Source organism: Ctenopharyngodon idella, chromosome 9, assembly GCF_019924925.1.
Source record: "Ctenopharyngodon idella isolate HZGC_01 chromosome 9, HZGC01, whole genome shotgun sequence".
Taxonomy (NCBI): domain Eukaryota; kingdom Metazoa; phylum Chordata; class Actinopteri; order Cypriniformes; family Xenocyprididae; genus Ctenopharyngodon; species Ctenopharyngodon idella.
Genome location: NC_067228.1, coordinates 13,572,100 through 13,599,048, shown reverse-complemented (window position 1 = coordinate 13,599,048; position 26,949 = coordinate 13,572,100). Strand labels below are relative to the sequence as shown.

The window sequence follows — 26,949 nt, the reverse complement described above, 5'->3', positions numbered from 1 at the left end:
ATGGATGACCCAAATAAAGTTAGAGGCGGAGATTAAACCGCTAGTATGGACACACACTGCAAAAAATCAATCAAGATTGCTCTTAGTTTCTAAGCATTATTCATAATAAATACTTGTATTTATTATTATGATATATTTATTATATATTACATTATGAAATTATTTTAAAAAGTATTTATTTATTTATTTATTTTTAAAACCATTAAATAATTTATTAAATAAATTTAATACAATTACACACACACACACACACACACACACACACACACTCACACACTCACACATTGGGTTTTCATGTTTTATGGGGACCTTCCATAGACATAATGATTTTTATACTGTAAAAACTATATATTCTATCCCTAAAACCTACCCCTAAACTTACCCATCACAGAAAACTTTCTGCATCTTCACACTTTCAAAACACATAATTTAATATGATTTATAAGCTGTTTTTGCTCATGGGGACAAAAAGATGTCCCCACAAGGACAAGGATTTTGAATATTGCCATCTTTTTGAGGACATTTTGTCCCTATAACGTAGGGAATACCTGAACCACACACAAACACAGAGAGAAATATAAATCTTTTGTAACTTTTGATCAATTTAATGTACCCTTGCTGAATAATTTCTTTCAACAACAACAACAAAATTATCTTACTGACCCCAAACTTTTAAACGGTAGTGTAAATGCCCACGTAAATATGTGTGTGTTACTTCCCAATACTAAAATAGGGGGTTTTCTTACCCTTTGACCTTAGAGTGCAATGAGACAGAAACCAAATAAAACAAATACGAAAAAAGGGTTCTGCAGGGACCCGGCGAATCCTCATTAGCAGTCATCCGGTACCACTTAAAAGAATATGATCCTCTCATTTAGACAGCTATGATTAAATATTCCCCTTTAAGTCGCACCCATGAGGTGCATGTTTTAAAATTCAAACTCTATTTACTGCAAAAGCATGACGTTAAAGGATTCAAATCAGAAGGAAGCGAAAGGGCTAATTAATGGGGCTCTTGAAAGCCCAGGATTCAGTTATCTGGGGATTGATTAGGGTCAGCTGAAAATAGCAGAGGCAAAGCCTCCGGTAAAACAAGACAAAACAAACCATGACCGTGTCGATCGTTCTCACTGTTCCTCCACAGGGAGGGGTGCATGCTGGGGTCCTAATAAGGGGGTAACTATACACAAACGGCTGTGAAAATGTATGTGCTGACTTTCTTTCATTACATTTCGACTGTCAGTAAACGATTCGTTTTCCACTTTCTACTGTTATGCGACACTGATTCATTAGTTTTAATTGTGTGCAAACATCAAAAGTAAAAAATTTCCTGGAATTCTGCCTTTGCTTGCAAGTCAGCTTTAAATCCTTTGTGCCGTTTTCAAAATTCCAACATATCATGTCGTTCCAAGCACCATCCCTCTCTAATGGGGGTCTCGGAGGCACGGCTGTGGCAATGAGCAGGGCACAGGAGGAGTTGTGGAACAAGTCACGATCCATGCCAGCACAGTGTGGTGACGTGTCAGTCTTTTTTACTTGGTCATTAGTGCCCACTGCACAGTCTGAGAAGAACGAGAGATACACAAATATGTCTGGATTTCAAGAGAAAAAGAAAAAAAAGCATTGCGTAATTGCCTCCAGAGAATGATCGCCTAAAATACAAAGGTCCAGCAGAGGGAAAGCCCATGCCAGCCCATGTGACTGTCTGATGGTGTACTTTAGTAAATGTCTTCTTCACTGCAGTTTTTTTTTGGTAAGAACATGTGCTTGTTGGTCACCATGAAAAACAAGGTTGCCCTCTTAGGTAAATGGGCTTTTCAGAAGCAAATTTAAGCCCTCATCACATGCACCTGCAAACAGCTGCCCTTTCTGACCATACGCCCCGGTCAGCGCCTGCAATAAGACAGTCCTGTAATCCAACGGATGAAGACCTATCCAGGCCACATGGAGATTAACAATCTGCAACCAGTGATGATGACAAAAAGAGAGGCTGGAAAAAAAGGAAAAAGGATGAAATGGGACACACTGTCAAAGATAATCCAAGCCCCCTCTTATTTTCCAGCAGCTCTCGCCCCGTGTAAATCCCAATTTAACTCGGACCAAAGCCAACGTTTACGAGGCACGGATGTTAACAGCGCTAATCCATCTGTGTTTTGCTCAGTTTTGAAGAGATTACACAATGGGCGCTTTTGTTACTGATACAAGAGTAGGTGAATGACAGATACATAACACAAACAAACATTGCAAAATCCCTGTGCCAGCATCAAACTTCCACACCGGTGGTCTTTTCGGTTGTTAATCTGATTTATGGGTGTTTTTTGGTAAGGAAACATATCATCACTGCCAAGAGATGAGCAAAGAGTCATGGGAGAAATATGTGGCTTGAGCAACAGTTTCTTTTTTTCCTTTTTTTTCTCAGCCCATGGCAGATGAGGTAGAGATACAATGCTGTTTGGTTTCCACTCATGCCAAGAGGAGGTCTAAAATATGGGGAGTGGAAGATATTTAAACTTCAACAAAAACCACAGAGCAATCCTGTGGGCAATAAAATATTTTCTCATCCCTCCCCCATCAGTCCCTGTGAACAAAACTCAACGGCACAGACGTTCTCTTCTGTTGTCGTCTCTGCAATTGAGATTCTGTACAAACTTTTACATGTTTTTTGAGAGGAATGTCACTGATAATATTCTAACGGTGGCTTTCGCCTGCTTTTGAGAAACGATGAGATGATGCTGAAATCCTGCATCGAGGGGGTCGGTGGACACATTACACACGCTTAGAACTGCTTCAAACCAGTGGTCTATCTATACATGTTGTACCAAAACAAGCATGTTATCCATTTTCCATGCCTCTGCCGTACTGTCAAACAATTCCCTGGACAGTCCAAAGCAAATAACTCACAGAATGGTAGTTGTATACAGGTTGATGTTTGAGGCGCTTTCATGTCGCATGTGTTTGAAGTCTGCAGAGAAACAAGGTCCTCGCGTTACAGTGCTTTGTTTAGTGGGAACAGAAAAAGCTATTAATTCAACATAGAATTTTTAATTCTGCAGTTTCCACAATTGTATGGAATACAGGTGTCAGCACTTTCATGTACCATGGGTTGATTTTTATGACAACAATCAAAGATTTTTTTTTCTTAAATGAAGATCACATAAAACTCTTTATTTTAGCATGCCTTGGTTATTTATCTACTTTTCAAACGCATTATGCCTAACATTTTATTGTTGTACCCTTGCCTCAGACAGAAGTTCATGAAATAAATATTATTACATTTTAAACCCTATGATTATATAAACAAAAAGAGAAATAATCATAAACTATTCCAATATTTACAGTGTGAAAAAAGCATTTTTAACAAATTCACAAAAGTCTGAAATATAGTATATGCATTGTGTGTATTTAAGTATACAAAAAAAAATGTCATACATTTTATTCTAAAAAATTTAAAATGTCATCTAACCACATAGTGTTATCAAACACAAATGATGTAAGAATGTGTTTTACTAAAGTATGTATGTATGTATGTGTATATATATATATATATATATATATATATATATATATACACATATTGCAAGCAAGTCTACAAGACCAAACGTGCCCAAAGCTGAAGAAATATCTTTACATACTCTGCATTGAAATTCATTCTAATTATAAATGAAGAATCAGTCAGTTAATGTTGAAAAGTTAATGAAAAGAATAAGTGAAATATTGAAAGTATTTTGTTAAATCCAAATTTCTATAAATAAATGCATGTTAGATGAGCTCTTGATGAATAAATGTTTCTAATGTTTTCATGAACGTCTTACCAGCGATGTGGCCAGACTATGTGGAGTGGCCGAAGTTTCTCTCTCTCATCATCATACGGATGGGACACTGGCTGATTCCCCAACGTCTCCTGATGGGGTGTGAGCTTCAAGGACTGCTGCGGCCCCGCCACATTGAGAATCTTCTCAGGTGGCTCAGAGTCTATCGTGAGGTCTGGACAACTGCTGGAGTTTATTATAAGATCATTAGTTAGGCCCCCAACATTTACTCAAGAAATAACCAGTCTTAGCCATTTTAATGCACAAACAGCCTTCAGTGCTACAGTGTGTTACCTTGGACCTGTTGTTTGAATGTGGCTTTGAGCAGCCTGAGCGTGGATATCATCATACCGCACTGAATGCCTGAGACGTTTGTGTGCAGGGAGGAATCTGAGGACGAGAGGGGAAAAGCCCTATAAAACAACATAAGAGAAAATGGAAAAACTATTTCTTAAAAAAGAGAAAGAAATAAAAACACACTACGACTGTAAACACATTCCTAATTCAAAGATGTTTTTCTCAAACCTTCACTGATTTCTATAATGAAAAACAACATAAGGAGCAAATAATTCATATGCTACACCAGTCAGAACATTACATGTTTGAGCAAAATAAACAAAGAAGGTAACTAAAACCACATTTTAAAAAAGAAAAAGGGGCCCTCATGTGGCACTTCTCTCTCCCCGGCCTTAAAATATGTCGAGCACACAGTCGGACTGATGTATTCTGCAACCGCGATGATTATTACAAGTTAAAGAAGTTAAAACAAGTCACATTTTCACATAATTCTCTGCCAAAAGCAATCCATAAAATGCAGAAAGCACTTTCTCCGTTCTCTGCGACTGCACAGCCCATGCGCTGCCTCTATGGCACTGTGAGTCCTAATTGTAGGTTGTGTGATGGACGCGAGCCAATTAGCTGCTTGAGAGCGAGATTCCCCCATGCTTACTGACGCGCTATTATTTTTTGCAGTGGAGCAAAACCGAAGGCAATGGTAAAATCCAAAAAGAAACAACCTTGTATTGCTTTATGAAATGACAGATATATGGCACTATCTTTAGTCCAGATTGAATAAGTCCAAAACAAGTCAAAACATTTACAAAAGTCATTCAAGATATTCATGACGCAACTTCATTTTCCAAAGATTAATGAGCAGATCACTAACAGCAAACACTTGGCTGCTGATGCAAGCTTTCATTACAGTTACTGTATATCTTCTTTCTTTTTAAAACAAATAATTTAACATTGCCACTCTGCAACAAGGCACATTTTGGAAGGAAAAATGAAATAAAATATAGAAGTAAAAAAATAAAAAATAATAAATGAAATAAAGATAATGCAATAGTACAGTTCATTAAATTGGCTTGAATAAAGAGGATGTCCTAAGTGGCACTTATATATGTATTTCAGTGAGCCAAAGTCTCTGTGGCGGAGGGAAGCAATACAACATGACGAACTACTAACCGATTTAGCACGACTTCCCACAATATGTTTATAATATATGTGGATTCTTCCAAGTGCTGGAGAACTCATCGACTTCAAAACAAAAAGAGGCTGTAAAGGCAGTGGAGTGTAAAGAGAGTTTCTCTCTGAGTTACATACAGATGGTTGCCTCGACTCACCACAATGTTGGGTGTATTTCTACCGCCCACTTTTTCCAAGTTAGTTGTGTACCAGTCATAAATAATTATACGAGAAGAGAAAACAGCATTTTAGTTCCCTTTTCTCATTGGTTCTTTATCCTCTCAACTGTGTTGAAAGCGTTTCCGGGTACAGGACATGTGCATGTGTTTGTGCATTTTGACTGCACTTTCATTTACGTAGATGAAATCAAGCTGGGGAAGCATTAGTCAAATACAGATAGGTAAATTGTGGTGTGTATGGAAGAACCTTCAAAGAAAGCTGTTAAAGCCACAAAATAACTGTCCACAGAGCATTCGCTATTCGCTCTTTTGAAGTTGTCGTTTCAAACGCAATGCTCCAATCCCGTATCCATCTCAGTAAATATGCATTCAGCAGCGATCAATGGCTATCCAAATATGAAACGGTGCCATTATTATTCTCCAAACGTCCCTGAGAAAGACAGAGTATCAATGAGAGCAGTCACTCAACAGTTCACCTCCATTAGATTAGCCATTGATAAAAGTGCCAGGGAAGAGTTTCGCAATGGATGAATTAACTAACAGATGTGGACAGGGGAGCCAGGCTACATAAAGCTGCACTAAAGAGATGACAAGAAGGTGGCTGCGGCAAGGTATGAGGGATGGAGCTGCCTTGCTTGCTGGGAGGAAAATTTCATTTCGAGGGCCATTTTGAAAATTACATGAGGAGGTTTTGACTAGGCAATAAAAACACAGCCGTGTCCACTGACAGGAGAGGGAGAATGCCACCAATTAGCTTATTTATAAATCAGGCGCAATTTCAGAGATGACTTTTACCTTGCATTTGATTAAATGTGAAAGGATGGTTGGGGAAAAGAGGGAGGAAAGAAAATCAAAGTCAAAAATCATTTCATCTAATTTCCTTTATTGGCAATAATCACAAGCGGTCTCTTTTTCCCAGGCTAATGAAAAATTCCATTGATCTTGAGGTTGGCCGTTGTGACGGCTTAGAAGCGGAGAGAGCTACGTGTGAGCCGTGCAAACTTTTTCCGGCAGTTCGGGCAGTTCTTCTGGGTAGCTCAGGACAGCTTAAAGTAACTGGGTTCATTACAAGTTAAAGAGTTAGTTCACCCAAAAATAAAAATTCTGCTATTAAACACTCATCCTCATGTCGTTCCACACCCGTAAGACCTTCGTTCATCTTCGGAACACAAATTAAGATATTTTTGATGAAATCCGAGAGGTATATGACTCCTCCATAGACAGACATATAACCGACACTTTCAAGGTCCAGAAAGGTACTAAAGACATCGTTAAAACAGTCGACGTGACTGCAGTGGTTCAACATTAATGTTATGAAGCGACAAGAATACTTTTTGTGCGCAAAAACAAAACAAAAATAACGACTTTATTCAACAATCTCTTCTCTTCCCTGTCATTAACCTTACGTAGGTAAGCACAGTGAAGGCTTCCGTTTTTATGTCCAAATGCCGGATCAGTATTATCACGTGAGCAGCACGATGCATGCATGTGTTGCTGACGCAGTAACCGGCCAATAATGAGACGTAGAACCTGGAAGTGCTGGACGTGAACAACTTATGAGAATGACACAGAAGAGAAGATATTGTTGAATAAAGTTGTTATTTTTGTTTTGTTTTTGCACACAAAAAGTATTCTCATCACTTCATAAAATTAAGGTTGAACCACTGTAGTCACGTCGACTGTTTTAACGACGTCTTTAGTACCTTTCTGGACCTCGAAAGTGTCGGTTAATTTGCTGTCTATGGACGAATCATATACCTCTCGGATTTCATCTAAAATATCTTAATTTGTGTTCCGAAGATGAACAAAGGTAAGGGGTGTAGAACAACATGAGGGTGAGTAAGTAATGACAGAATTTTCATTTTTGGGTGAACTAACCCTTTAAGCTCAATTGTTGCATAATGTTGATTACCAAAAATATATTTAACTAAAATAAATACATCTATAAATGTTACAAAAGATTTCCAAAAAAATATTAAGCAGCTGATGATAAAAATATATGTTTCTTGATCATCAAATCAGCATATTAGCATGATTTCTGAAAGATCATGTGACACTGAAAATTCAGCATGCCATCACAGGAATAAATAAAATATATTTGAAAAGATAACAGTTTTTTAAATTGTAAAACTATTTCACAATATTACTGTTTTTACTGCATTTCTTATCAAATAAATCCATCCTACTTAGTGAACCTTACAGACCTCAAACTTTTGAATGGCAGGGTACAATATTTAAGTTTTGTGGCTATAAACTGTATGTTATCAGCACTATTTATGATGCTGTAACCGTGATGTTTTCTTTTTTTCTTAAATCATGTTTGGTGGTAACAGACATTATGTCACAAAAACTGTCAATTTAGCTTAACTTACATTGAACCTGAAACATCCCTATAACACTCTCTGCCCACTGAGCTAAAGCGACCGATCACGCAAAGGTTCAATGCGGCCAAGTGTGTCATTTTGAAAGCACGGTGGCCAGCATTAGTCTCATCAGTGTGGGTGCCCTGTAGGGTGGCTTGACAGAGGTCTGGTATGATGGGCACAGGAGACCTGAAGAGAGCCTCTGAGATGTGGACAGAGAAGGTCATTACTGCACATTAACATCTACATTCATTATTACCAACTGACCTCGTAGTCAAACGCCAAACTTCCTGTCCCAACTGTGGCACACATCCTGGACTTTAGTCTACTCTACGTGACACTGAGAATAAAAATATCATACCTCTGAGGGCGTTGGGACGAGGACTCCAAATTTTAATGACAAAGACTGACATGCGGTACAGCTAAAGTAGGTCACAGGAGGTAACCAAACAGAAGGCTAGTAGTGGTTTCCAGCGGCACTACAGCCTTGCCCCATTTCCATTTAACGCAGATGACGGATATGATCGTATCGGGTTATGGAATGCGTTAACAATGACAGACTTTCCATATTATGTAATCTGCATTTGGCTTACCAAATCTGACATAGCTTGTGCAGTTGTGTCAAAATCTGCTCATTCTATGACATCTGTCATGTGAAACAGACACATAACAGCCTGATCACTTCAAACAAAACCTCGACATCTTAGTCACAAGCACAAAGCTGTTCATCACATCTAACAATCTTTTCCTGTAGTAGGATGTTAGATGTTAACAGTGGCAATGTATTGTTTTATTCTAAACAAAGATATTTGTTTGCTTAATGGAAGATAGCAGATTGAAATTAGTTTAAAATGATCATAAGAAAGTTAGAACAATGTGTGTAAAGGTGGTATTTCCATAGAGACAGAACAATATGTTAACATTAAAATGCCCAGTTCTGTTTCAATTATATATGGAACATGAGCCATGATGCCATGTTTCACTGTCTGTACTTTGCTTACATGTTCTCTTCTTTTTGTTAAGAAGCTGAGCAGGTGTTAGCAGGATGAAAAAATGTCTGTATCGAATAGAGAAGTCAAGTATTTGTCTTTCAAGACAACAGTTGAACTCCAAAAGACATTTTTGAACCTTTGCTGGGCACTGCGGTAAAAAAAGTCACCAAATTAATCTAACTTCAGTCTTTTCACAAGGCTGATAGCAAAATATAGGCTACATACGACGGTCACTTCAAACTAGTAAGCCAAAGTTTCTCAAACAGGGGTTCGGACACTGGGCATTTTAATAATAATAATAATTATTATTATTATTCAGTTTGATTGGGTTTCTAAAATGGTCTGAGGTAGGGCTGAGCCATTTTTCAGATTAATTTGAATTTAATGTTTGCCTCGATTTTATTATTTTTAAATCGAGAAATCGCGATTTTGAATAAAAATGTTAGCAAACGTTACAATTAGACATGTTGACAATACAGCAATGATAACCGTTAAGAGAAGAAAATGATCCAACCACATGATGGCGCACCTGATTAACCGCTCTCGTGTGACGCTCTGAGTGTAGACTATCGCCAGAGATTGAGGGTCTGTATCTCTTACCACTGGAGAAAGCATAACAGCTAACTTAATCACGTGCGGCACCACTCAGCCTATCGTGTAACGGCAGTGACATCAGTCACAACATTCCCAAGTCTGCCTTCTCTTAAAAAATACATTTTTATCAAGCTAAAATCTACATATAGTTCCCAACGAAAGTATTGTTTAGTGTAAAACATGCTGAAGATTAGCAAACAGGCTGTCGATTAATTAAATGATTAGCTACTTCCCCACAAAAGCTGTTTAATCAGCATAGTGAAGCCTCTCTTCCATTGACATCCATTCAAAAAACGGCCTCTGGTCTCCTTCCCTGCGTACCGCCAGAGGCGGAGCGTTAGCATTAGCCGTTACTAGGGATGGGCAGATCGATATGAAGTATCGATATATCGATACTGAAGTTGAGTATTGAAAGTATCGATACTCAAATAAAAAAAAAAAAATGTTATTTTTTTTTTAACCAGTTATTTTGTTTATTTAACAATAAATTTAATGCATACAATATACATTGAATTGGACAAATAACCTATGTTAGCGAATAATTTGTAGCAGAAGAATTTTCCTGCTCATCTGAACACGCAAATACTGCAAGTCAGAACCAATCAATCACAGAGTGTTCGCTCACTGCCGACACTACATTCAAACAGGGTTGCGTTTAATTAGCATCGCAAGAAAGTATCGTTTCCCAAAAGCATTGATGCTTTTGGGAAACGCAGCCCAGAACAATGCTTAACAGCAGACAGAAAAATATAATATTATTATTATTAGTTATTTCACAATAAACAAAATGAAATAGTAGCCTACATACTTTGTGCAATTACATTTATTTACATTGAAGGTTAAAAGTTCATATTGATGTTCTGTCAGAATACAAATGTTGCATTAAATGGGTGCAACAGCCTGTCACTGCTAGCTTATGAAAATGAACCATTACTAAAGTGATCATAGTTCAGCTAGGCATATAGTAGGCTTATTTGTAGATTTGGTTTACCAAGTAAACATTTTAACTATGTGGAAACAAAAATGTAATCTAATAAACTGCAATTAAGGCATATTGAATGTTAAAATGCCTTTCAAATAGAATGTTAAGTGGGTATCATAACCCATTTTACTCTTAGAATCTCATTAATTGAATAAATGTTAAAATCTATAAATTTATATTAGAGGTATCGTATCGGTATCGATATCGGCGATATTGGCCTTGAAAGTATCGGTATCGTATCGAAAACAAAATAAGTGGTATCGCCCATCCCCAGCCGTTACGCTTTTTTGGCTAAAGGTTGCCTTCCAGTGGCTTTGCTATCGCTAGTCTAAAGCCCGGAACACACCAAGCTGACGGTCGGCCGTCAGGCAGTTTTTGTTCGTGGACCGACTAAGTTTTCTCAGTGTGTTCCGCACCATCGGCAGAAGTTGGTCCTTGTCTGCTTTTTTCGGCCGATTCGACATGTTGAATCGGCGTCGGAACTCGTCGGTCAGTCGGGCCATCTGATAATTCTGGGGTGCGTTTCCCGAACAACGATGTAACTCGCTGCTGAACTACCACAGTACGATGCATCTTTGAACAAATCAACTAGCTAGTCACGACTGTTTCTCTAAACCGTATTGTCGCAAACCTGTCGTTCAACCACGTTGGTGAATGACGTCACGCAGGTGGTGAGTAATAACTTCTTTAAATGAATCTGTTTGAGATCGAATTAACGCTAGATTTTTTGCTATAAATTACAGACATGGCATTAGAGGACTAATTCTCATTTTCCTCAGTTATTTTGCTTTATTTCCAGATTAAATCAAATGCTTGTTCTGACGTACTAGAGCACGTATGCACATGCGCACTCTCCAAAAACAGTGCTTTAAATCTCTTGACAAACTAAAATATATAAATGACATTTGTATATATTCGAAATAAAAGATATACATTGTACTTAATGTCAGCTTGCTTATTTTGCTCAAAATAATGATTTATTAAGTCCACATGTCATAAAAACAAGAAACTATGCTTCTAACTACAGCTCGAGAGCCGTCGTTCCAACCACACAAGTTTGCGATGCAGTTTGCAAATGTTCGTTTGAACTATGGTTTCGGGAAACACCAAATCGTTGAACTATGTAAGTAACGACGGAACTTGCGATGTTAGTTGGCTAACGATGCTTTTGGGAAACGCACCCCTGATTGACTGTTCAGCTACTGCCACCTGCTGGTACGGAATGCATTTCTTCTTATGCAGGCGCAGAACTACTGCTACTGTGCTACTTGGCTGTCGGGTGTCGAGCGTCGGTTTGGTGTGTCAGGGCAACTTTGGACCCAGACGCTACCGACGTGAGCCAACGCCGCAGTCTGCTTTCATCGCTACTAGTTCGTCGGCGTCGGCGAACTAGCCGCTGTGAACAGCCGCTTAAAGCCCGTGTTCCAGGCTTTAAGCGGCTGTTCACTCAGAAATGCGTTACTGTGTTGAAAGAAAAAAAAAAAACGAGACGCGGGCAGCAGAATGGGGAAAAAAAAGCTAAGTTATTAAACGCAAGTTGAACTTTTTTTTTTACTTGACCGCCGCATTTTTAGAATGCCGTTTCATGGGTGAGACGCTGCAAAAGACGCAAGGCACGAGTTCAACAGCCAAACACATCCGCCAAACATAAAAACAATAGGAAAAATAATGCAATGGAATGCAAAAAAAAAAAAAATAAAGAACTACTACCGTATCTGTATGTTTGATATTTCATGTTTGCATGATGGTGATAGGCTGAAAGGTGTTGTTATTTTCTGATAACAGCCTATTACTGGTGTCATTTATTGCTATTACTTTTTGGCTAAATATTTAGTATTTTTCTTATTTTATATTATTTCTGAGTATAGGATTTAAGATAAGATTGTACAACATTTGCCTTCATATTCCATGCATATTTTCTGCAAAGATATTTAACAAATAAGTAATTTGTTTTACATTTACACCATGTTGATCACTTCAGGTGTGGTGCACTTGGAAACCAGATGGTTAATAAAAAGAATGTTACTTGAATCTTATTGTAGTTACATTTTTAAGTTGACTAGTTAAACATAAAAAACAAACAAAAAAAACATCGGAATCGTGTATCGGTCAATCGTTCTGAGAAAAAAAAAAAAAGAGAGAGATTTTATTTTTTTGCCATATCGCCCAGCCCTAGTCTGAGGTCTTTTGAGACTAGAAAATTCATACCTGGTAATGCACTTGATTACATATTTCCCTTCATCAAGAGCAAACAATCAAAGAAGGCATATTTTTACTTGTGTTTTATAAATACCTGCATGTCCTGATTGCATCATGGCAAAACCTATGGCCACAAGCCAGCTGCTTGGGACAAATTCTCTGAAGACAGGGGCTTTATCCTTGATTCATTCCTATTTATCACGGTTCGCTCCTAGCACTTGAAAGCACCATATGGACTCAATTGTGGTTCGTTCCTGGCACACGTGATCTGGAGATCAGACGCATGCCATACCTTTGGGCTTTACCATTGGATTATTTTCACAGGGCACATACTGAAGAGTCTTCATGCCACAAGGATAGAGATCCCTTTTGAAAATGTCCTCCAAGCACGAGGTGGTGGAATCCGATGTCAAAGAAACAAATGAGAAAAGGTGCCCGCCAGATGTTTCACCGACAAGATTAAACGCTCAGCGATTTGATTAAGAAAGCCCATCTCCTCATCACCCCATCCTGCCCACATTAAGGCTTAAGAGCAATCAAAAAAAAAGAGAGTGCTACGGGATGAGTAGCAAGGCGCATGAGGATTTGAAGCTCGGGTGCCAAGTGATGAGTTTCTGACCGCTGGTGGCTACCGACTCTGAGGGAGTAGAGTGATAATCAAGGCCTCCACGGGGACCTCAGCAAGTATGAAAAGCAGAATTAGCAGAAGTTCAACATCAGCAGATACATCGCAGCTATATCACAAAAGCAGCTTTTATTAGTTATGCGTATTTACAAAACATGCTTGCGCTGGACCAACAGCAAATTTTCCAATACATTGGAATGGTTTCCTCAGCCGTCCAGGGATAAAATCACTGAGTGAAGTCCACAACTCAATGTTCTACACACATTTCTACAAAAACACACCCGCTCGCTTCAATTAAATAATGTAACCCACACAACTATGAAGCCGTGGCACTGTTTTATGTAACAAGGTAATCGGCGTCTTTGATGCGACTTTATTACTTCGATATGGGACCAAGGCGCATAATTTCCACTGCGCTGTTCCCTTTGAACCGTTCTGAGACAATCTCTACAGCAGGATATCCTGCCATCTGCTTCAGTAACAGAATCGCTCCGCCAGTCAGTCATTGGCGGCAGGCCGCCTTACAGAGAGTCACATCCATGCCTTTGAACTGCTTTTTAAAAAGCAGCCAAATACCCTCTTTTCCCCACCAACTTTGAAAAGTAGCTTCAGTTATCTGTGCTGAGTTAAATGGGCTAATGAAAACCTGGTCCGCCTGACAACGAGAGTCTAGCGAGAGATTCCTGTGATGGATTTTCCCTTCGATGAGCTTGATAGCACTGTGGTCCCCGTCTTAGGGGAAACTGTCATTGTTTTAGATCACAGCATTGGGATCAATACAGTGCTGGCCATCAATCTTACCACTCCAATCGGGTGCGTGGGACTTTCTGCAAACATCTGATGCCAGTTAAGTGCTATGGAAACCAAATTCACTCTTCTGCCAGAGCGGAGAACAATGGAAATCAGAGCAGCATTACATTCGAGTCTTTCCAGGAGTGTCTTTGTGATGTGGCGGCTCCGTAGGGCTGAAACTCTTGAAAGGACACCTGATTGTCATGTGACTTTATGCAAACATGCCCAGTTGGCCTGTTGTGTTTTAATACAAAGACTGGCCTTTAATAGGGGCCACCAGCGTTGTGGATTTCGGTGATTGATGATGTGGTATGGCCTCTCTCAGCTGGGCTCCTGCTCACCAGGGTCAATCGAGATTGAATTACGGCTATACGCAGAAAGCCAATTAATAAGTGAGGTCTGATGAAGTTGATCCAAAGGACACTGCGAGGGAATAGAAGCCTTTAAAAGAGAGATTTCTTTGGAATATGCTACATTCAATGAGATATTACAAAAGATGTTTTCATTCTGAGGTTACTTTTACCTTGTTTATTTTTCTCCATCTTTCTCCACTAAATGGGGATGGTGACTGCAGGCTAACCCTGTACTTTATTTACTTTAAAGGGAGTTTCCCTATACTAACCTTTCTGGGCTGTCCTCTCGCAACTATACAGTACGCTCCATATCAGTATTCTTGACATCTTTCAGTCTTTCTTTTGTTTTCAACAGCATCTGTTTGTGAATATGGTATGACACTAGAGCCATATTTTCAGAATTATAAAAATTTTACTACTTTTTGTTGTTTGTTTTGCCAGAAAAAGAACAAAAGAATGAAAGAAATATGCATCACACAAACAAGGGACCAACGGGAGCCCACCTGTGAGATATTTCATATCAAATACTCTGTTTCTTCTCTTGTTTGTCTCTGGGAATATTTTTAAATTCTTAAAAGGCTTGGACAAAGTTGGTTGCTGAGAAAAGAACCCAGGGCATGTTGACGGATGGCTGGCCATGCATATAATCGTTTCCTTACACTCTGTGAGTTTGCTTTGGAAGGGGCGAATTACCATCTGAAAATGAGCTGAGAAACACTGTAGGCGAGAGCCCTGCGTCATCAGTGTCAGCTTACTTACAGCGTCTCTTACCCATGATACGGACACACACACTCACAAACATGCACACACACTAGTGTGGACCAACATTACTAATGTCATCTTAACCCACATTTTACACACAGGGAAAATTTGTCATCCAACCAAGCGTAGGGGCACATCCATCCCCTCATAGAAACAAAACACACAAAAAACAACACACACGTAGACATACAAACACTAAAAGACAGAAGGAGGAATTCAATTAAGAGTGTCCACTGCTAGTGCTGTTTATTTGTACATGCTATTAGGCGTGTAACGGTTTGTGAAAAAAAAAAAAAAAAAAAGAACTGTACCATTCTTCACCCACGGTTCAACTGACAACGGTTAATCTGACGAGGCATCTATAATAATGCATAAAACAGACAGAGTTCCGCTAACGTATGTATCTGGAAATGCTCCGCATGCATTTCACATGAGAGTAGCTGTCCAATCAACTGTTAGTATGTACATCTATTGCTGATGTCACAGTTCCTCACGTATTGGTGTGTTGCAGTTCAGCATGGCAAGCAAAAGAGACAAGCAAAAGATCTCCTATCTGGGAACATTCTGGCTTCCCCAATATGCTGTTTCAATGCAAGTCCCGTATGCGATAGTATGTATAATATAGTGTGTGGAGTGCCACGATGTGACCAAGACAGGACACCACACACTAACAGATTCCATTCACAAACAACCAGATTCCCGACTGTGAACACGGGAAATCTCGCAAAATCTCTCACAGTCAAATGTGACTTTGGAATACACAAACATGATGGATGTTGGGCAAGAAGAAATGGTGATAATAGTGTTTGCACTGCTTTTTACAGAATATTTGTGGGAAAAAAGAAAAAGGGTTGGATGAAGTTGTGTTATGCTTCCGTCTTCCATCAGCTCACTTTCTGATTTGGTATCATTTTGTCCCACGTGACAATCTACAGAGTGTATGAACGTTTGTCCTCGGGGATCCTCCCCACACAACAGGATTTCTGATGGTAAACATTGTTGGATATTTACGATTTGAGATTGGTGCAGCCCTGACATTTTTGCGAGCAGAATCCATCATTCCTAACCATTGTTGGGGTTAACGCATTACAAGTAACTTGAGTTATGTAATTAGTTAACTTTTTTCAAGTAACTAGTAAAGTATATTTATTAACTTAAGAAAATATACTTTATGTATTTAATCTCACTTTATTAACCAATGTCTTTGCTGCTGACCTTTGCTGATCCAAATCAACCTTACCAATAAGCAAAAATGACTTTAGATAAACATCACATTTGTGATCAGCCTGAAGCTTATTCATTTCACTTTTGGTGTGAAAGGGCCTTTTCCAAAAATAGAATGTTTCTTAAAAAGTTGTTATTAAAAAACAAACAAGCAAGCCCAGCCCAGGTGAGAAAAAGTAACACAAAAGTAATGTAATGCATTAATTTCCATAAAAAGTAACTAACGCAATTAGTTACTTTTTTAGGGAGTAACGCAATATTGTAATGCATTACTTTTAAAAGTAACTTTCCCCAACACTGCTCTTAACACACATCACACCACAGAAAAATCTGATAAGATAATCTGTAGAACCATCAAAATAATCAGGACTTTACCTAAGATTGTCAGAAGGGGAGAATTGGGCCCAATATCATTATCTTGTAGTGTGTGGGTGCCTTTAGTCTAGTATTTGTGGTCGAGTCATAGTCAATATGGTCTTAAATAGACTGTGCGCAGCACTACATCTTTTTATAACATGAGATTTTGACCACATGACAGAAAAAAACAGCCACATATTTACAGCTACAATAACCTTCATAACCTGTAAGTTCATGAAAACCTAATGCGATTCACTGCCTCAGATTTCTAGTAACAGAAAAAAAAACAAGAAAAAAAAACACGACATTCGCTGGTCAAAAACTTTGTAACTTAATTTGAGCTGGATTTTCGTGAAATGTTAATAATGTAATGACACATGCAAGTATATGATCATATATAGTGCCACAATATAAACTCTGACAACACAGTGTTTGACTATTTCAAAAATACAGTGTTTTTTTTCATTTCCTAAAAAGTAGCAGTTTTGGTCATATACATATACATAAACTTTTGTAAAAATTGTCAACATATCTGTTTTTGCGAGAATCCTAGCAAACATAGTAGGTTGTCTTAAGTCAACGTAAATAGTTGAGAAAGACAACGCATGTGTACAGTATCAGTATATTGGATCCATACATTGTGTCTTAAAGTGACAACAGCCTAATATTCCTGCTACTATCTTTGTTTTTAATGTTAATCAAAAAACAAAAGACAAAGAAATTGCTCACTGCACTTGACTGGATAACTTTTGTAAATTTAATAAGGATTAATCTTTATTTAATTTATGCAGTGAAGATTATATGCAGAGTTATTTTACATTTGATTACTTTATTCAATTTCTCTACCTGAAAAGTACTGTTAGACATACCTGAAAAACCTGAAAGCACTGTTTACTTCTATCTTTGCTCTATTGTATTTATTTGTGCAACTACATATAGTTTGATCATTTGTTCTTATTTTTTTTTTTCTAAACATAGCACATACCATATCCTAAAACCGTGATACAAACCGAATAATGAATAATTTGAACCGTTAATGCCCCACTATATTGCCTGATTCATTGAGAGAATAATGCAAATCAGGTAAGAACACAAAAGTGCTCACCAATCTGTGCTTAACACAATTTCTGATATTTTATTTATATTAAATAAAATTCAGGAAATAGCTTATTATTATTTTTTTTAATTTGTGAATAAGCTGCAATCAATAGTAAGCATAATTAGCACAGAAGGAAGGAGTGTTTGTGCTTAAAAAATTATAAATTTTAATAGTCAAGATATATTTAGCACCTGGTTAAATTGGATTGCAGATGGTTGGTAAATAGGAGAAAATGGAGAGCTATGTTATCAATATAGGTGCATTAAAAAAAATACAGTAAAGCGTACACAGCTGTTTTAGTGATGACAAACACTGAAACGTGACCTCAGTGGTCTGCGCTGGTCTGGCTCTTCTAAATCACGAAAAACAAACTTGAAAACACAAAGCGGCTGGAAATTTCTTTTAAGTGTGCATTAAAAATCTTGATTTTGTCAACAAAGAACTGACTAATGCAGAAAAAAATCATGCATCAGAGAGATAATGGAAAACATGCCCCGCTCAGACCTGAAGATAAACATTTTAGATATACAGATTGAAAGAACAAAGAGAAGGCAGAAAAGTAATGGACTGCAAACATATAAAACAGAAAGATGTAATAATGATATATGACTTTTATGCTGAGCTAACACATATAGAACACATGATATTCAGATTCAAATGAATAGATTACGCTTTTATAATATTATATTTATAATATTTTAATTCACATATTTGATTGGGCACAAACTGATCTCTTTAGAATAATATAAAGTTTCTATTATGAAACCTACTGACTAATTTTGCAAGCAATCCACAACTTTTCACATATTTCTAATTCAATAGCGACATGCACATCAGAATGACAAAGACTGCTATAAGGCTATGGGAGGATGTGAAATGGTATGCACTACATGCTTACAGCCTCTTTAATCTTTAAACCAGCACACATAAGCCAGCCCAAGAATGCCTTGAATCAAAATGAATTAACAATATTGTTCCACTCGTTTCGGGTCCTGCTTGCTGTTCATTAGGAATGTAATAAGACGCAGACCCCTCCGTGGAGTCGCTTCTAGCCGACTTATTCTTGACATTGCTTTGGAACGGGGCGATGAAAAAAGCACCACCCATGCTTGCTGATCGAAGACGACAGTTCGAGGAAGCAAATTCTGAAGCCAATCTAGACTGCGCAAGTCAAAACGAAGTACACAGCACAGTGAGATTTTAAAGCTGTAGGGGGGAAAATAGAGCAGTGTGCTCAGAGACCCTAAATAAAAGTAAAAAAATCAATTCAGGGACAGGCGAGTGAGACCACAAGGACATCACGCATTTTAAATATTTGCTTTTAATTGGTTTTGTCCTCTTTTCAAGCAATTTCAAAAGGCAGGATTTTATTTTAAATACAAAAATGCAATTTAAGTTATGATAACTAACTAAAAAGCAATATATAATTAATGGACACAGCATGAATAGTCAGTTCACTAAAGTTGTTTGCATCCACATGAGCAAAAAGGTTTCTAAAAAAATTATTTTGGAAACCATGTTGAATTTTAATAACCTGTCCAATAAAATGTAGTTTGTTTTGTTGACATTCAATGCAGATGAAATGCCCTGAGTAAAAATCCTTACTAATTATTATACTGCGGTCGCTCAGTCACACAAAAATCAAACACAAATAACTACAGTCAAACAGACTATAACACAAAAAAATTGCATTCTATCCCAGTGGGCATGTTGTGTACGTCCATGCATGTGCGCCCAAGCACAAGCACGTATCTGTAGCCGGAGCGTGTCAAGTGATCCACACAGGATATTAAAGCTGTCTATTCTAATCACTTTCTTACACAACTTTGCCCACTCGCCATTAACCACGCTTGCATACGCGATCAGCTTTTGGGGGCGGATTAAGAGTGAACTTGCTAGCACATTTTTTAATCAGTGGAGGAGTGATCCCTAGAAGGCTGTGGTGAGGGATATAAAGAACAGACCTTGTGACATCGGGAAAGCGAATCGGGAAGTGGAGGACACGGCACTTGGGCCGGATGAGTCGGTCCAGATCTTTGGGCCGATGGTCGGGCATGGTCTTCATGAAGGTGGAGATGGAGGAGAGGAAGGACTCCATGTTGAACGAGGAGTTGAACGCCACCACATTCGCAACCAGACTGGGAAAACATTGCCATTTCAGATGATGAAGAAAGAAAAACACTGACAAACAAAGCCACAAAATGTCACAATAGCTAGCACAGTAATGCTCCTTAATTAATTCTCGAAAATAAGCGTTATTAAAAACAACATTCGTTTTGAAAAGCAAACTTCACTTGTATATGGAAAGCCGTGCTTAGCAGACGTCTACAGTAAGTAGTCACTTAAAATATCTAATACATGTTGATTAGAATCCACAGACACAAACACACCATGTTTTCAAATGGCACACTGATTAACCCCAATTGCCAGAATCAATCACTGCATTGCGCTCAATTAGAGAGTGAATTAGAGGAGCCGAGCTCTTTTTTGTGTCACTGTTCTGCCACGTTAATAAAGTTGAGCAAGTAAAGGGCCTTTGAATTATTGACATGATACTCTGACAGACAACAATCACAATGTATTCCAATTAGAGCTCTTAAAACCCTTTCTTTCAAGCATCAAGATTGATTATGACATTAGGCTTTAAAACATTGAGTTCTTAAGAATTAGAGCGCCATTATACGATCCCATAATTAACCAATCACATCATGCCAAGTAACGCACATGATAAACTATCCTGTCTCAGACACACTGTCTCTTTTGTGAATCAAAATCCAGTCTGGTACAGAAATGGTACTTGTTATACACAGACTGAACACTCTAAAAAATGATGGGTTAAAAACAACCCAAGTTGGGTTGAAAATGGACAAACCTAGTGATTGGGTTGTTTTAACCCAGCGGTTGGGTTAAATGTTTGCCTGATCTGCTGCATAGTTTTATTTAACCCAACTATTGTTTAAAAATTACTTAATTAAAATGAACCCAAAGTATGTTGGAAATTAACATTTATTAATATGTTTAATAAATGAACATTTATTAATAAGTTTAATTAGTAATAATTAAACAATAAACATTTATTAAATTGCTTATTAATAAATGTTTACCTTTTGATTTTTATTGTTGCCTCTAGTAATTATGTGCCTGATTTCTAATTTCCAACCTATTTTGGGTTAATTTTAAGACAGCCATATAGTCATTTTTAAACAATAGTTGGATTAAATAAAACTGCCCAGCACGTTGGGCAAACATTTAACCCAACCGCTGGGTTTATCCTTTTTTAACCCAACTTGGGTTGTTTTTAACCCAGCATTTTTAGAGTGTACTGATATACTAACATACGATAAGGTGACCAGATTTCTGAAAATCAAAATCTGGGAAATTTCTAGTTCAACCATTTCTAATGTTATAAGCTATGAATAAAAAAAAAAGGCATATATACTCTGCCATATGACTCTAAATTATATTTAGTCATCAGCGCACACCGTAAAAACTATTTAGAGTAACTTTTGTTCTCCTTAAACTAATTTATATAATTTATTATATATACTAATTTCTGCACAAATCTGCATATTCTTTTTTTCTACAGTGGAAAATAATAATGAAATTGAAATTACACACCGTGTGCTATGATTTCTTTTTTTTTTTTTTTTATAAATCTAGCATGTGTAATATCCAGCACATTAGATATGCCTGGTAACCAAAAGGTATGTTTTTCTTCCACAGGTACTTCATCAGACTCTGCCATTACCATGAGAGGATCTGGTTGTAGCCATATTGGAAGTCTCTTTCTTGGCTCTTGCGGACTGGATAGACCAGCTGGTTCTCATGGAAGTAGAGAACCTTCTTAAGATGAGCGAGATCGGGCCGCAGGGCTACAAGCTCAGCGAGATTGAGAACGGAGCTTGTGAACAAAACCCTGCGAGACAGAGAAAGAAAAAAACAGATAAAAGAAGGAACCATTAGTTCACTGTCTGCCATGGTGCTACTTGAATATCAATGTTCCATCACAGACCTAAGCATTGATACTCACTGTAACATAAAAATTGTTCTGACCACAAAGGTCTTCTGCATGGTGAAAAAAATGTCAGCTAATGTCCCCTTTTTCAAGGCATTGCTATTTGAAAAATTATTAAATAATCATGTTGGGAACTAAAGAAAAAAAAAAACCTCCCTGCTTAGATTTGATGCTAAACAGTCTATGCAGTGATCATGTGTGATTTTGGCATGCTGGGAGATTCAAATTGCAAACATTTCCAGTCAAAACTGTCCTTATGTTACTTTTCAGAGTGTGAGTTTCTGGTGTAAGTGGTTTTAACCCATATTTGAGTATTTTGAGATGTATTCAAAATTATTCACGTTATTTTTATTTATTCATGTTAATGCAATGCTGACTTTTAGCCATTTTAGCCACAGTCTTAAGTGTCACTGATTTGACACAAACATTTCTTATTATCAATGTTGTAAAAAGTTGTGCTGCTTAATATTTTTGTGGAATTTTTTTTTTCCCCCAAGTTTTGTTGCATATAAAGTTCAAAAGAACAGCATTTATTTGAAATAGGAATCTTTTGTAACATTGTCTTTACTCTCACATTTGATCAATTTAATGTGTCCTTGCTGAATAAAAGTATTAATTTTAAAAAAAAGAAAATCTTACTGACCCCAAACTTTCAAAAAGTAGTGTAAATATAACCAACATTTAAAAAGTCTTTTTGAAATGCAAAAATGTTTAAAAAGCCTGCGACAGAGGACTCAACTGACTTAAGAGTAAAAAATGAAATCCTAGAACTGCAAAAGTAAAAATGCATCATTTGAAACACAAGAGGACACAGAAATCTCTTCACACTCCATGCTGAGAGAAACATTATTGAGGTTAATGAACACTCCTTTAAGATGTTATATACACAAGTAGGGAACCATTGAAAATTTTACCCTTGTATGTGCTAAGAGCCATGGGACAAGGGCTTTGAAGTTCAGTTCTGGTCTCCCTAAATGAACCCAGCCCCCTCTTCTAAGCCCCCACCGCCTGTCAGTCTAACCCTCCAGCCCGCTCGCCAGTCTCTTTGATGTGGGGAGCCCGCGGCCTCGCGACCGTGACTCTGTCGCTGTCAGAAGTGTCCCTTTTATGCTAATCTACGACCAGCTCCCCCTAACCAATTCCTAATCTTAACTATACGAAAAACCAATCACGCTGCTTTAAGATCAGCGTGAAGGGGCAACTTCTACCACCCCGTGCCCTCGTAACTGTGCTGCAGGATTACGTATCCATTCCTCAACTCCATCAGGACGAGCGCCGAACGGCACCTCCCAAATCCTTGCTTGCACACAACTCTGAAATCAAACCAGATGATGGAAGTTACTATTTTTAGTCTTGATTTCCTCTTGAAATTGTCAAGTAGAGTGCGTCCAATAATAATGAAACAGGAAGGCTTACTTTGGTTCCCTTTGAACTGGAGGTGAGGACAGACACTCAAGTCTAATGCATCGTTTTAGGTCAGTCCGGTTGATGTGGTTGATAAGTAGGCATATGGTAACGGTATTGGTTGTAGAAACCTTAATGAGCGATAGGCCCACCAAAGGCCAAAAGCTACATCTGACTCATCTATTTCAGTGGAAAGAACTTAAAAAAAAAACAGTTTCATCTCACATTATTGCACTCGATAGATATAAACTTCATCCAAGGTGAGTAAACAATCCTTCACAGGAGCCATTATTGGTTTTTATTAAACTGTGACGTAACTGTAACTGTCGCCCACTGACTTTTTCCAGCACAGACTATTAACCGTAACTAAACCAGACGTTTTGGCTTGTGAGAACCTGTAAGATAAGAGACACGGTGGGTGGGCAAGCTGCTCTGTGCTGAGTCAGGTTTGTAACTGCATTATCAAAAGGTGCAAATCTGGAAAAGCCAGCATTGCTTTTGGCGTACTGTAGTTTTGGTAACACTTTACAAACAAGTTTCATATGTTAATGTTAGTTGTGAAATGAAAATACTTATGAAAAATACTTTATCAAAAGTAATCAAAAGTTGTAGCTGTTAATAATGGACCTGACCTAACAATAAACAATTGTATTTTTACACAGATTACTGTCCCAACATACTGTATTGCTCATTGCTAGTTAATGTTAGTTAATGCATTAACTGATGGGATCATATTGTAAAGTGTTAATGTAGCTTTAGCGTCTCTTCATTATTTTGTTTTACAAGCATGAGATGAGTCATTTTGACAATCACTATTCAATGAAACAGACCACTTTCAAATATTTTGTTGCCATGAGGGCAAGTTGCAAATGGCCTGACAGTTTATATATATATTTTTAAAGTGCATTCAGGCGGTTGACACGTGAAGGGTTATCACTGAGCATATATGATACCTGACTTCAGGAATGAAATGTATGTTTCGCCTTCTGCTTAACTTCGAGTGCAGCGAGATGAGATTGCAGCTGAAGGAATGCTCAGGGCTTCCCCCACCCACCTGCGGTTTCTCCGTCCCTTAAAAGGAAGCAAGAAAGTCCCCATCGGATCCTAGTCTCTAAATGTGTTTGTGTCCTTGTTTATGCAGTTTTAGAAAATTTATTTGAACCAACACTTCACAGTTACATTAAGTAATATAAGTGCATAATATGTAGTGTATAATAAGTGTTGTGCACTTTAGGTGCAGGCACACTTACCTGTATTTTAATTTTAAAATATCATCATAGAAATTGAAAATAGCCTGACTCATGTAACTCTTTACAATACATTTTGATTAGTTAGCATTAGTTAAAGCATTAATATCATAATCTAACAATGAACAATACTTTTACAGTACTTATTAATCTAGATTTATGTTCATTCCTACACTTACTAAAACATTTTTTTTTTATATATATATATTATATATTTGTATAAATGAACATTAGGTATATTTTGAATGAACATGAAACACTAGCATATTTATCAATGAATATTAATTTAGATTAATAAATGCTGATTAATTAAAAAAAAAAAGGCAGTTCATGATATCTGATTTATCTGAAGTAATGTTAAAGTCACTATGAAATCAAATCCACAATTTTTGTTTTTTTCCCCTTTTCTTCCCTTTTTCTTTTTTTATGGAATATTGCCATATTTATTCATTCTAAATGATTTATCAACAACATCTCTTCTCTGATGACGTGTTTACTGGCGTGAGGGCGGGACAACCTGTCACTCACATGACATCAAAACAGTAGCAAACCACAACCATCCAAAATCCAATTAATTCCCAATGGATAAAATCAAGTCTTGTCCTACATTTTTTCTTGTTTGAAAAAAAAAAAAAAATCACTCGGATATATTTCACAATAGGGAAGAAAAGACTATTGCAACTTCTGTGTTATGCAGACTTTAATAAATTGAACCTTATTGTAAAGTGTTACACAGGTTCTTATGTTGAAGTTAAAACAGGCAGCTATAATTATACTTCCATCTACCTCAGCGTTGGTGTTCATCTTGCATCAGCTATCTGGAGATCATATGGTGACTTATCAAACTGTGTACCCACATGTACCAGATACATCTTTAACTTGATAAAGCTTGTTTTTGACTTTTAAGAACATCCTAGTATTACGTGTAAAAATGTCAAACCACATTACACTGTTGTTATTATATAAAGCTACTGTGATGTGTTAGTAGACATTTAAAAAAGATGACAATTGCTAGAAAGCTATGTATGTGATTTCAGAAAAAAACAAAAAGCTCTATAATATACTTGCACCAGCAGCACATAAAAAATTAGTATTAGTTAGTAAAAATCTTAGGTCATGAAGTATTGTGTATATACATAACGCAAAATAATAAAAAAAATAATAATATACAAAATAATGTATAAAAAGGTTAGAGTTAGGTTGTGCAGGAAATGCAGAAATGTGTTAGATTCAGACAGAATTTAAAATTCTGAAGTTTTGGTAAATGCGTGCATGTAAAATATTTGCTCCTGCAAGTTCTGTTAGTTGTACAGCTACAATATCCACAGCCATGCTTTGCAGTAAATAGAAAACCACAGCTATGTGGCTTTAATGTATGGGACTTGGGGGAGGACAAGTGTTTGAAGTATGAGGTACAGTAGAACTGAGTAAGTCAGTAAGTGCAGCGCACAACGATTATACATAACCTGACAACATTTAAGGTCATGCAATCGTCTAAAATGGTGTTATTTGATCTGGTAAATGATCATAAATGTTTAAGAGAACTCAATAAGCACATGTAGATTTATTTGCAGATGACACTTCCTTTGACATTCTTTATCTAATGCAATGAAATTAATAATTTGTTATGTCTAATTTTGTGCCAGTAGGCCTATATATTGAAATATCTCTTAAATCCTTAAACCTATCTCTAGGACTTCAGAAGACGCAAACTCTGGATCAACATGCACCATTCCAAATTTTTCTATATATCCTAATCATTGTTAACATATGTTCATTACTTCCATGAGCTCATTGTTTCTACTTTTAATACAACGCTTAAATTAATACATTGTTAGCTAACTGTGTGATTTGTATATGTACATTTCTGAAATTACATAATTTGGATACAGTCACCTCTGATAACAGATTACTCTAAATTGTAATGCATTTTCTGTAAAGCAGCTTTATAACGATATGTATTGTGAAAAGCGCTATACAAATAAATGTGAATTGAGTGGAATTTTTAAAAAAAATCCTATAAAATTACTTTAATGGACACAACCAGATTGATGACCTCTGCTGACCTGTACGAGGAACTTGCTGGAACAGCTTGCATGAAGTACAGAGCAGAAGTTCTGGCCCTCCAGTGCCATTTCTTCGCAGGTAGAGTGAAGCTTACACAGTCTTCAACACTTTGCTTGAGAAGATCAACCAGCTGTTTGTGGGAGCCGCCATAGAACGCCTCCAGCAAGAGCACACTCATGGATACAGGCCCAACCAAACCTGATGTTTATTGTGAATGCACGCTATTACTGTAGAGTTCAAAAGAACGGAAAAAAAAAAAAAAAAAAAACAATCAGAAAAACTACTAAAAACATCACATTACAATGACTCACATAAAAAAATAAGACCATGAACAATAATCATAACGAAAATGATATTTTAATAACCTATGATTAATAACCACGTATTGGAGAGGGTGTTTAATAATTGCACTGGCAAAATTC

At 37.3% G+C, this 26,949-nt stretch overlaps 1 protein-coding gene across 6 annotated transcripts in view; it reads right to left on the bottom strand.

Moving 5' to 3' along the window:
• gtdc1 (glycosyltransferase-like domain containing 1) overlaps positions 1 to 26,949 on the bottom strand; it is a 48,322-nt gene that overhangs the window by 13,067 nt on the left and 8,306 nt on the right. For 3 of the 6 annotated variants that reach the window (XM_051906497.1, XM_051906499.1, XM_051906498.1), the window contains exons 2-6: positions 26,527 to 26,754; positions 21,543 to 21,710; positions 19,759 to 19,932; positions 4,104 to 4,199; positions 3,813 to 3,995 (exon numbers count right to left, since the gene is read on the bottom strand). In XM_051906497.1, coding sequence (XP_051762457.1) covers positions 3,813 to 3,995; positions 4,104 to 4,199; positions 19,759 to 19,932; positions 21,543 to 21,710; positions 26,527 to 26,705 — 800 coding nt within the window. In that variant the 5' untranslated portion in view covers positions 26,706 to 26,754. Of the gene's footprint in view, positions 1 to 3,812; positions 3,996 to 4,103; positions 4,200 to 19,758; positions 19,933 to 21,542; positions 21,711 to 24,166; positions 24,271 to 26,526; positions 26,755 to 26,949 lie in introns of those variants that run through there. The other 3 variants (XM_051906500.1, XM_051906503.1, XM_051906502.1) reach the window with 3 other exon arrangements.